The sequence below is a fragment of the Aethina tumida genome, chromosome 7 (assembly GCF_024364675.1).
Source record: "Aethina tumida isolate Nest 87 chromosome 7, icAetTumi1.1, whole genome shotgun sequence".
In the NCBI taxonomy this organism is placed as follows: Eukaryota; Metazoa; Arthropoda; class Insecta; order Coleoptera; family Nitidulidae; genus Aethina; species Aethina tumida.
The window spans coordinates 6268068-6281550 of record NC_065441.1 but is presented as its reverse complement, the minus strand read 5'-3'; the positions used below and the strand labels follow the sequence as shown (position 1 = coordinate 6281550).

The following is a 13483-nucleotide window of genomic DNA, read 5'->3' as shown; positions in this document are numbered from 1 at the left end:
AACCATAAAAGTTTATTGTTTTGACTCATAAATAGGCACCCCACAAGTAGATGTCGCTTGAGTAGTTTAAGAAACTATTGATCGCTTTAAACGCACAGTTCAAAAAATAGTGTTTTAAATACATAATTTTTATCAATGGATATTTTATTTAAGATAAACTTTTTAAGATTAATATTAGATGTCTTTCGAAAAATATTATCAACATACATAATTTAGTCGCAACTATAAGGAGCTTTATTTTTTCTATTTTCTATTACACTGAATGTTTTTGTAAATTAAAAGGTAAATAATCCTTCTCTAAGTATATACCCATATTAATATATTAATACTAATTAGGAAACGCACACCTCTAATTAATTGCAATCAAAATTTTATATATTCATCTATTTTATCTATAGTCTATTTCCCATTATTAATTTTGTACCTAAATCAAAATAATTTTTACTCAAATTAAGTCTTAAACATATGTGCTGGTCACAGAAATAGTACACTTTTAAAAAATACATATTTCTTAATAAATTACACATAACTTTAAACAAAATTGTTAGAATTTTTTTGGATAGTCGTTTACTGATTTTTCCAATTTCTCTGTCTATAAAAGAGTTTTCTTACTGCTTTTTCAATTGAGTTCGTTGATTCATATTTGTTAATACACATTATAAACCATTTTTTGGAAGTCTCATAAGTTTTTAGCCATATAGCAATAAATTCACCTGGATGTTTCATGTTAATTATTACTTTCCACTGTCTAATGTTTTTTTCTTTCACTGAAAGTGATTTTTTAATAAAATATCATAAATCCTAATAAGAATAAATTCTCATTATTTAAAGTATTGTTAAATACATACACAAAACGTAAATATATGAGAATGTGCTATTTCTTTGGCCATCCAAAGCAGACTAATATATGCGTTGAAAGTAATATATTCGATGATTATTAAAATGTGTAACAAAAAAGTAAAAAAACAATATAGAATATTGAAATATATTTTTTATACTGACTGGACAAAATTTGAATTACAAAATATTTGATTTTAAATTTTGTGCTGTTTCTCTGACCAGCTGAATTTAGACTTTAGGCAGTGTTCATTACAATGAATGGAATTACTTACTACTAAACAGTTAAAGAATTTAAATTAAGTGAAGTATTGAATTTAAACTGAAAACAAACTTGTAAACAATATTTTATTTTATTCTATATAAATAAATAAATTATTATATATAAATAAATAAATTGAAAACTTATTATAATTTTAATTAATTTTATCAGTATTTTAATTATTGTGTATTTAATTATTACTTTTGCTTATACATCATAAATTTTGCAGGTTTTGCAATTTATAAAAAGACAGGGCTGGTAAACAGTAATTAGTGCAAACAATAATAAACGCAATGGTCTATTATTAGAATAAATATGTACTGTATACTATAATTATAGCAACTTATTAAAATATATTAAAAATATAAACTCAAATAGTACTGGAGTTGGAAAACTGATCAATCTAATTATATTCTTTTAAAAATTTCGTTAAATATATTATATATATTTTAGTTAAAAGGTAAATTTTAAAAATAAAATTTATTTAATTACATATTTAGTTTAGTTACTGTTCACCATAAAGTCATTAAAGTAATAATTTTTAATTTTATATCATCATATTTTGTATATAAGTTATATCAAATTATAATTTTAAATTATATTAGTTAATAAATCATAAATTATGTAGATAGGAAAATTTAAAGAGGGAGGGAGGAAAAAAAAATTAAAATAAGTTATAAATGCAAATTTTATTTATCGAGGGCCATGTTTGTTGTATAATAATAAAATGTATACTAAATTGTTCATTATTCTTTAGTTTATTTATTCAGATACAGTTATCGTAACGTCCGTAATTTTCTGTTGCCTCACAAATGTAAATAAAGATAAAGAACAAGAAAAAAATGCTCTCGAACATATTTAATGCAAATTTTTACGACAATTACAACCGAGTCAATTAAATATCGAAAGCTCTTTTTCAGTTTCCAAAATTATTATACAACAGAAAATTACGAAAACCATTGGGCCTGTATAAAAAACAAACATTGCTTTCTAGTTTTATTTCGCACCCTAAAATAATACAGAGCAATCTGATTAAGTGTGAACGAAAGGTGAAATGTTTCCATTTTATGGACATTTATTAACAAATATTTATTTAACAGTACTAAAACTGAAAACGTAACCATTCATTTATTTTAAATTAGATAAAGAGATAACATTTCACTTCACACGTCATAGAACAGAACAATTCGAACTAATTAAAATCCACGACCGAATTGCCCGCTTTTTTTAAAAAAACCGAATCCACTCCGGCCAATTCAATTAAAAGAAGTCGAGAGGAACTGATCCTCACTAAATATTGTCCATTACAAATGTACAATGTACTTTGGTTAACCCATTCACTATATCAACAATTTTCTTTAAATAATAAAAATATTCTGCTCTGCTTATACCATAGGGATTAAAAATTACAATATATACTAGAGTATTTACAAAGTACACACTGTGGAACGCGGCAAACTAATCCATCCGGAAAGTTACGCCAGCAAACAAATTAATTTGCCGCGAATGAACAGCTAAAATATTATTTATCAATAAATTATTGGCAGCACACAGATGTTTCTTCTTATTCTTTTGTATATTAACATGTTTACAATTTCAGAAATCAGTCAACTACAGTAATACTTAAAAATACAGATACAAATACAGATTTTGCTGCAATCATATCCATTCCAAGCATCCGTTTATAATCTGAAGTCAAACGCGTAAAAATAAAAACTTATAAAAACATAATTGAGATTGACGTGTCCTGGTGCTGCTTGAATAACCTTGTTTCTTAACCCGTAGGGAACGACCTTATACACAGGTTGGTCGTTGTGCCGCAGTGGCGCAGCCGAAACCCAACAATTCAACTACTTAAAACAACGGAATGAACAATCGAGGACCACGTGGATCCTGAGGGCTTTGAAATTTTAACGAGAGAGCAAAGATACATAGAACAATCAACGGTCCGCCACTGCTGCACATAAGAATTGAATTAATAAAATTAATTATAAAAGACGATAATCATACATGGTACTAGAAACTGAAAGAATGCAACATGAACTGGGGAGGTGGGGAAAGTCGAAATTAATATATTTTTTAAAAACTATATGTACCGCGCACTGTTTGAACCACTCACACAATGTCTATTTGTAAGTACACACAAGGCGATTAAATGAGGTAATCGGGAGATCACAGCTTCTTTAGTCGTCGTCATCCTCATCTGCCTCTTCGTACTCATCTTCATCGTTCTCAGGTACTGCCGCTTTTTGCATGTTCGGATTGTTCCTGTTCTTGTACGCAGTCATTTCCTGAAAGCAATCGAATAAACGTTAAAACTTATTAAACAGCTAAAAACGTAAGATTTGTTTGAAACTTTGTCTAACTTGATTCACCAACTCGAATCAATTTCTTTCCAATTTCATGCTTTAATGTTTGCACATGTTTCACTATGTGCATTGACGTAATAAAACGGTTGAAAACTCACTTGATCATATCGAGCTTTGTCCTGGGAAGCCAGAGCCTCAAATCTGCTTTTGGTTTCCGGATCGGCGTCGGCCCATCTTCTGCCCAACTCTTTGGCGACGTCTCCAACACCGTACTCGGGATTCTCCCCCTTGACTTTGCTCCTCTCTTCGTTAGAGAACCAGAAGAAAGCCGACCTGAATAAACAAAAACATTTTAATTAATCATTTAATAAGTTATTAATTAATGAATTGTAAACTTACAAAGCTCTCTTCGGTGCGTTGGGGTCCTTCGCGTGCTTTCGCTTCTTGCCCTGAGGCGGGGTGTACTTCGACATTTCGCTGTCGTATCTCTTCTTGTCGACCTCGGCCATTTCTTGGAAGCGTTTCTTCTCCTTCTCGACCATTGTCTAGAGAAAAAAGACCTTTAGAATCGACGCAACAGCACTAAATTGAATGTGTTCGGAATGTGCCTAGATTTTCGTTTTTTAAAAGGACAAAACGAACGTGTCGTGCACATTTCAATTTTATGTAGCACAGGATTATAACCGGCGAACTTTTTTAACGTTGCCGATTGATCAACTGTGCATGTGGCGTTTGGATAATTTCATTTCTCGAGGTTAAAAAATAATTATAAGTTTCACATGTGTTTTCGTGTCTTGTTGGTTTGTTTTTGAACTGTGAGTTATGATGTTATTATTTAATGAACGACGAAATTTCAATTTAAAATCAATAAATCCGAATTACCATCGTGTTTTACAGAATATTTTATAACTGACATTAACTCAATTAAATAAGCATTTTCAACTACAGAATTATTCTGTGTCTATTAATGTGTATTGTTTATCAATTTTTATATGTGTGATCAATCAAATCGAAGCTGAAATATGACATTTCCAAATCGGAATAAGGAATAAATAATAAATATATCACACAAAAAAGTTTGATTTATTATTCGAAATATTTAGGGCTGTAATAAATCAATATAAACCTCATAAATTGACAAAACAATTAATAGAAATTAAAACCTTGTTCAATTATCTCTAATCGTTTAAAAACCTGTATTTATATGATTCTGGAATTTAAATTGAAACTAAAAAAAAAGGTTTTTCTAACTTTTTTCTTCCCATTCAAATTTTTTTTTGGTGAATTGTAATCAAAATTATTATTTCCAAATTAAGTACAACATTAAAAAAATAGATTATGTTTAAGAGAATATTTTGGAATAATATTAATATGAACTTACAATTAAATGACAATTAGTTTTTACATTTTGAAATACATATTTTAAAACTACATAAAACGACATCTACAAGTTTTCTATATATATATATATATTTATAAATGTTTAATTTATTAAAGAACTAAATAAAATATACATTAAAAATAAAACTTTAAAATTGCCTTATTTTACTTTGTAACTAATTCAAACAATTTAATCTTGAAAGGTTGTAAAAATATTCCTAAAATTATAATAGAAAAAACAAATATTCTTTGAAAATATTAATTAAAGTAAATTACTTTATTTTAGGGTAACCATGTGTTAAGGTAATTAAAGAATTCATTAAAGCAAAATAATTTTGAAATGTGATACAAATATTCACAAAAAAATAATAGAATATTTTAAATTTGTTTGTATTTTTATTAAAAGTAAAAATAATGAAAGTTTACCTTATTCTATAGCCATTGTGTGAAAAGGAAATAATTTTTGCTTTTAACGAGTATTTTCAAAGAAATGTTGATTTTTATATCAAATTACAAAATTTCAAAATTATATTGTTTTAAATCATTTCCTTTGACATGACAGTTTACCTCATTTTATGATACCTCTATGATAAGGTAATGAATTAAAACAATATAATTTTGATACGAGGTAAAAATACTCACAAAAATACATAAAAAAGGCAAAATTTCTCTCAAAATATTCATTAAAAGTAAAAATTATGAAGGTTTACCCCATTTTATGTGGTAGATTTTTAGCTTTTTTCAAAGAATGAAACGAAAAACTGATTATTTTAACTCTTTCCCTTCACATGCGCATAATTACAGTTTTTTATTGAAGAATCGACGACAAATAGGCAAACGAAAAACGTGAAAACCATTCTGTCGGGAAATAAATCAGGAGAACGGGCATCCGAGCTAGGGGGTTGCGCGCCCATTAAAACCGTTTTAAAAGGGGTGGACGAGATTGGAATCCGTTAATTTCGCCCCCTCACCCGACGACCGCGGGGGCGGCGAGGAGAGACAGAGGAAGAACGATTGATTTTCATCTTTCAACCGTGCGGCGCCTGCGCGAACGCCACCACACAACATTCGAATAAATCGGCCTTATCGGATTGTCGGGGGTTTCGGGGGTTGGTTTTTAATTAATCGCGCCACCACCGCCGCCCGCTTCCATTAAAAACTTTCGCTCTCGGACGTTGCAAAAATTGGTGCGATCGAAAAACGGGCTGACATAATATCTGGTTGGAGATTCGGATGTTGGATATATTTTTTTTGCGCTGGAACTGGTATAATAAATCTCGATTTTGCCGCGGGCGCGTGTATTAACGAGCACCGGGCGAAGACGATGACCCCTTACACGATGGTAATTTGTCAAATATTTGTATTAATTTTTTGACGTGTTCGAATTAATAAAGGTATTTAGAGGTTGGATCACAAGAACGAAACGGAAATTTGGAATGTTCTGTGTTACCCACGCAAATATCGACAAGAACAGCAGAAATGAAATATCGGTGGTATTATTATTAATCATTGTATTATGCAATCATATCAGAAAATATACATATTTTGTTTACCTTATTTTATCGAAGTTGTATGATAAGGTAAGGTAATCAATTAAAACACTAATTTGAAACACAACAAAAGACGCAAAATTTAGATATATTCACAAAAATATAAAAGAAAAAACAAAATTGCATGAAGCAACATGTATTAAAAGTAAAAATTATATAATATATTACCTTATTTAAGGTAATTAGTTAAAAAATGTATAGTTTGTTATTGCTATTCAAAAAAAAAAAACAATAGAAATACAAATGTCTCTTTGAAAAATATATGTGAAATGTAAAAGCATTGATATGTTACCTCAATTTATGGTAACTGTGTGATAAGGTAATTAATTAAATATTCTTGCTATAGTGCTATAAAAATATGTTAGAGAATATAATAAAAAACAAACATTACTTTGAAAAATATAGATTATTAGCAAAAATTACAAAAGTTTTCTCCATTTTAACGAAACTATGAAATAAAGTAATTAATTAAAATAACGTTTCTGATGTCTTATAAATATATTAAAAAAAATACAATAGAAAAATCAAAATAACTCTAAAAATATATGTAAAACGTAAAGGCTTTGATATTTTACCTCAATTCATGGTAACTGTGTGAAGATAATTAATTAAAATAATATATTCTTGAAGTGGTTTAAAATTATAAAAGAATAAAATAAACAAACATTTCTTTGGAAAATGTAGATTATTAGTAAGTCACAAAAGTTTTTTCCATCTTAACAAAACTATGAGATATGAAACTGAACTATGAATTAATGAAAACAACATTTTTAAAATCTTCAAAATATTAAAAAAAAAAATAAAATAAAAAATCAAAATAGCTCTAAAAAATATGTGAAGGTTTTGGTCTGTTATCTCATTTTATAGTAACTGTGAGATTAAATAAAATAATATATTCTTGAAATACTGTAAAAATATGCTAAAGAATATAATAACTACGAGTAATTAATTAAAACAGTCCTACAAAAATGTAGAATTCTTGCAGAATATTCATTAAAAAATAATTCTATCAAATGTTGAACATTAAAATATTATCTAAAATTGTAGACAAGAAAATTATTGATAAAATTAAGAAAATAAAGGATACCGTAACCATCCAATAATTAGAAAAAAATTGCCAAAATTAACACAGCTAATAGAAAACCTAATCCGCTTCCATCTAACCAATTAAAAGCATTCGGCTGGTCCGCCACGTCGAATTACGAGGGGGACGGGATCAAAGCCTAGGCTTCTCTTGGTCGCCTGATCGAAGGCGAGTCCGTCGATCGTGAAAAATTATTAACCGGCCACCTTGATATCGGCCTCCCTTTGGTCCGCTTCGATTTTTCGATCTTGCCGGATGGCAGTTCCAGAGTTATATTACCATCTCGGCCGTTTCTTATCGAAGGCAAACTGGTTTTGTCGGCGAGCGAGCACCTTATTTTATTTTACTCGTTTTTTTTTTCTGTAACCGAACGTTGGCTGGTGTGTGTGTGTGTGAGTACCAGACGAAATAGCGGCGCGTTCGGACTGGCTTTAAAAATAAAACCCTATTTAAATATTCAAATTTTTAACGGACTCCACTTATAAATTTTGTTATCGGACGTCGATCTAGTCTCTCTTGTTTCAATTAAGGTGGATCGGTCTCCTTTTTTTCCTCCGGTCGAGGTATTTTTTATTTCTCATCTACATAGGAGAGAGGTTCTGTCAATGCGATTAGTTTAATTGGTTCACTCTCGTCAGTTCAAAGCACAAAACCAATTACGACACAAGGTTAATTTTAATTTCAACCAGAAACATATTAGTTATTATCTATCCCAACAAGTTTTCGTGCATCCTTACCTTCCATCTTTCGGCGCACTTCTTGGAGAATTCCGCGAAGACGACGTTCTCATCGGGATGCTTCTTCTTGTGCTCCTCGCTGCAGGTCTGCACGAAGAACGCGTACGCGCTCATCCGCCCCCTGGGCTTGCCGTCGGCCTTCCTGGGCATCCTGCTTTTCGGCTGGTGGTGGTTCTGATTCGTCAGTTGCTGGTGCTGTTGCAACACTGACTGTTGCTGCAATCAAACGCATTGAAACGAGGGTTGTGGGACGCGAACCGAAGACTTACCGTGTGAGCGTTCTGGTTGTGGTGGTTGTTTTGGAGCTGGTTGTGCTGCTGCAACTGCTGGTGGGCTTGCTGTAGCTGCTGGGCGTGCTGCTGCAACTGTTGGAACTTGGCCTGCGCCTCGGCTATCGCCTGCTGGTGCTGCTGGATCGCTTCCTGGTGCTGTCTTTGCGCTTCCTCTTGCCTCGATTGGGACTCGGATTGCTGGAAACGACCATAAAGTCTCAAATACAAAAAATTGAAGAGAGTTTAAGTCTGAAATTGTTTTTCAGCCCACGCATAAAAGGGATAAGCGCATAATAAATCAATGGCGGCGAAAAGTCTTTTCATTTTATGTGAGCTACGTGAGCTCACAGCAAGAGCGGGCAAAATTGAAATCGGCTTCAGTTTGTTCGCCATTGTTTTGTTTTGATAATAAACATTCGTGTGCAACTAGGAAGTAATAATTCAGCTGGAGAACGGAACGTTTTAAATAATGATATATTTAATAAAAAAACATAATATAAACTGTCAGGTAATATGGCTTTTAAATTTTGATTTAGCTGTTTCAGCTCCGAGAGGAATATTGAGTAATGCAAAAGGAAAATTTATGGCTTCGGTACAATATACTAAACACGCAATTATATTTATGACCATACATTTAGTGAACCATGGTTTTAAATGTGATGTCAATGTTTGAAAATGAATTGTAAAAAAGAGCATCCTTAATAAAATATTTTTGTTACGATATCGTTAATAGTATAATTAATTTTTATCTAATAATACGTTGAATAGTATTAGCACATCTTAATGTTCCTCTAAAATTCATCTCATTTTGTAATCATAATAGCAATCATTCTTCTAATTAAGAACTTGTTACCTTATTTGGTTTGATGATTATTTTGAAAAATCATATATCAGAACGTTTTACGAGTAATCATAGGATTTGCAATTAATATTAAAACATTACTTTAACATAATATTTTAAAATGAAGAAACTGTCACTTCCTTGCATCATGAAATTTAATTTCACATGACAATTTCTTATTGCAATCATCTGAAAATTATACTAATAAACAATTTTTTGATTATTTAATAATACCCTTGTAGATAAAAACAACCTATTTGTTTATTCAAATTACTTATATCTGTTTATTTGTTAAAATAAAAGGTTTTTTATGAAAAAAAAAAATACGTTGTTTATGCAGCTACATTATTTAAAATTTTTGTATGAAACTACCTATCAAAGATAATTGTATTTTGTATTGTTTTTTTAAAGAATTATAAATAAATTAAAATAGAAAAGGTATAAATAAACTTGTTTAATATTAATGTTGCTACTGATGGAGATATTGGTATTCGAAAAAATATATTCTTTTAACCTTCGTATAAAAAGACTTCATATTTGATATACACAATTATATGATAGTAAAAAGTGTTCAGTGCTTAGAAGGAAACTTAACAATACTTTTAAATTAAATATGATTTAGACAAATTTTCTGTAAATTTGTCAATGGTTAATTTTGGTATCGTAAATAATATATTAATTTAAAAATTATTCAATAGATAAGTATAAAATTGGCAGTTCTTATTTTTATTGAAGACGTTGAAACAATATCTTTACTTTAATTATAAACTAATCGATCTTCGATAAATCGTGAAATACTTGGAAAGTAACTTAAAAATCATATATATATATATATATATATATATATATATATATATATATATATATATATATATATATATATATATATATATATATATATATATATATATATATATATATATATATATATATATATATATATATAAAGTATATTAAAAATTATAGTTAATTCAAAAATAATTCAATACATTTATAAGCAAGAAAGTAAAATTTAGTATAAAATTGTCAGTCCCTTTTTTAGTGGTATAAGTAATTTTTTTAGATTAAAGTTACCTTTGTTGAAGACGTTATTGACATATCTTCTGTTTAATAATGTAAAGTTTTTCAAAAATTCGTAAGAAGTAACTTAAAAATCATTCAGTAAGGTATAAATTGGTATAAAATCGTTAGTTCTTACTTTTTTGAAATACTAAAAGATATTGAAAAACTTTAAGGTACTTAAAAAGTTCCTTAAAATGATATTTAATTTAAAATGCATCCAATAGATTTAATAACATTGAAAGCAAAATTGGGTATAAAGTTATCAGATCTTATTTTTGTTAGTATAAATGAACTTTTATATTAACGTTGCGGTTGTTGAAGATATTGTTATTGAAAAAATATCTTCACTTTAATCATTATTAAATGATCTTAAAATAAAAGGTGTAACATACAAATTATTCAACAGATTTTAATGATATTAAAGATAATATTTAGTACAAAATGATCAGTTTTTATTTTTCTTATTATAAATTATTATATTAATGTTACTATTGTTAAAAATATTGCTATTGAAAAAATATCTTCACTTTAATCAAGGTACTGAAAGATCCTCAAAAAATTTTAAGTAGTCAAAAAATATCATAAAAAAGATATTTTTAACTTATTGAAAAGATATTTTAACAGATTGAATAATATTGTAGGTAAAATTTAGTATAAAATTGTCGGTTCTTATATTGATTGTATTGAAAAATATCTTCATTTCAATCATGGTACTAAAAGATCTTCAAAAAATTTAACGAAAAGTAAAGAGAAGAAAGTTATTCAGTACATTTAATAATATTAAAGGTAAAATTTAGTAAAAAGTGGTCAATTTTTTATTTTTGGCAGTATAAATTTTTGTTGCTGTTGTTGAAGATAATGCTATTGAGGAAATGTGTCTTATTTTATTCTCGATCTTAAAAATTCTTAAAAAGAAAAATACAATAATAATTAGAAAGTAATTTGAAAAATGTCACTTTGTACTACAATATGATTCGATTGAATAAGATTAAAACTATATTTTTAATAGAATTGTTACTTTAGAATAATGATAACAAACAAATTTATTTACATTAATCTCACCCTTGTTGAAGATATTGAAATATCTTTTCTTTGATCACATTATTAAAAGATATTCAAAAAACTAGAACTAGAAAAACTTTGACTTGAAAATGATTAAATTGAATAATAAAATTGAAAACAAATTTTATATAGAATTGTTATTTAAAATAAAAATAACAAATTTGAAAAACTAGATGAACCTAGAAACTAAAATAAAAAATGTTACTTTTAACTGCATGATAGAACAAATCAATAAAATTGAAAGTAAATCATCAGATTTTAGTTTAGTTAGTTGGCATAAATTATGTGACGATGAATAAAAAACCAATATCATCGCGGCCGTGGATTGAATACAAGTTATCAAATATATTTGGAAAGAGGGAGTACGTCTCCGGAATATTTTATTAGTGTAGGGGTTCCTGCACCCTTACCCAACGCCGATCACTTTTCTCTCTTGTTTTGTGGGGGGTGCTTTATCGAACAGCATACATATTTCCATTGAGTTCCGGCTGTCTAAAACGTTTACTACGCTCCTGCGCACCGGACCCGCAAAAACATTTCGAATCCGTGTTGACCTTTACGAGTCTTTGCAGCCGGCCAAAAAAATTGCGCTTACCGTCGGCGGGGGACTGTGCACAGGTGGATGCTGGACATTGTGCTGTTGTTGCATATTGTTCTGCATGCCGGGCAACGAGTGCATATTGTCCATGGTGGATGGCGGGTACCACCACTGAGCGGCGGGCGCGGGCACGTTCATCGGGGGATTCCCACCGGTCATGCCGTCGGCCGGCCGATAATCGTAGCCGCGAGGGCCTGTCGCGACATTCGACTCCGTCGTCTGCGGATTCTGGAACGTGTTGGCCATTTTGTAGGAGAAATGCTGGTGGGTGTTCGTGTTTTCGCTGGTGCTGGCCGCCTGCTGGTACAGCTGCTGCTGATGGTCGGCGGCTATACCCCCCTGCCACCACATAGTCTCCTGAGCACCCCAGCCTCCCTGCTGGTGCTCCGACATCACAACCGCACCGTGCCCGATGGGCGCAACCCTCTCACACACCTCAAAACCTCTATAATATAACAGGCGTCGCACCGTGAACGTACACCACCCGACCGGCTACCATCACCGGACGACGCGAGAGACGCGGACGTGCGACCGGAACGAAAACAATCGCCGGCTGAACTGGACCGGTTGTTTCAGAGATCAGAGCGCGTCGATCGTCTAGCCACGATGTTGGCGCGACCAAATCCACTCGCGATATGGCAACACGGGGGACGGACGGCGGCGGAGCGACGGCGTCGGGGGAGGCCGGGTGGCGCCCTCACACGCAGCGGAGCCGGTCCGAAGCTGCGGGACCACTTTCTCCCCCTTCGCACGCCCCGAGAGCGGGTCCCCCCCCCCGCGCGCCGCTCGGATGCCGGGGCCGGTCAATAAGACCGAAGAGAGGAACGCCGAAAACCCTCTCTTCTCCCGGGGCCAGGCAGGCAGAGGCAGGCGGTGAGCGAGAGCCCGCGGAACCACCGACGGTCGCTCTCTCGTGCCCTGGCCGCCCGCGACGTGCCCGCGGCGCTCTCTTTCTCTGGTGCAGCATGCCGCCTCACTCGCCACCTCCCTGCGCCCCGCTAATTAAACTTCGGCTCGGTCGCTAATTTATCTGGCGGGTCTACGCCACCCCCCCCTCGGTCCCGACGTCGAAGCTCTCTCTCGAAGCCCAAGCTCCGTGCAATATGTTGCGGACGGATGGGGTCCGACACCCTCCCCCCACACACCGTCGATATTAGATTCGCGCCTCTCGCGAATATTCTAATGCGTGGTCCCGGAGGGTTAAGCGCGATGGCATTTAATTTTGGCCTAAGCTCTTTTGTCCCAAAAACGCTTTTCATTTTGTTCCTTTTGAATAGCCAATGTGTACGATTCGAGTGTCGATGCAAATTTGAATAAAAGTTCAATATAATAAAGATTGTAATGAGTAATTGAGAATTGAGAAGAAATTGTTGCAATTGTCGAATTGAATTTGATGACCTAGGTCATATTAATAATTCCTACTTAAAAAGTAGAAACCATTTTTATTAAAACATTTCTACAGTTTACATCTAGTCTAAGACATAAAAAT

At 32.0% G+C, this 13483-nt stretch overlaps 1 protein-coding gene across 1 annotated transcript; it reads right to left on the bottom strand.

The window, feature by feature from the left end:
- Positions 1-1769: 1769 nt before the first annotated feature.
- Positions 1770-12496, bottom strand: LOC109598422 (high mobility group protein DSP1-like). The gene is made up of 6 exons (XM_049969623.1): positions 11992-12496; positions 8429-8629; positions 8160-8375; positions 3808-3953; positions 3567-3741; positions 1770-3390 (listed from the first exon to the last, which is right to left on the bottom strand). Exons 1-6 carry the CDS (start codon positions 12385-12387, stop codon positions 3283-3285), a joined length of 1242 nt encoding a protein of 413 aa, XP_049825580.1. The 5' UTR covers positions 12388-12496; the 3' UTR covers positions 1770-3282.
- Between the last annotated feature and the right edge of the window lie 987 nt (positions 12497-13483).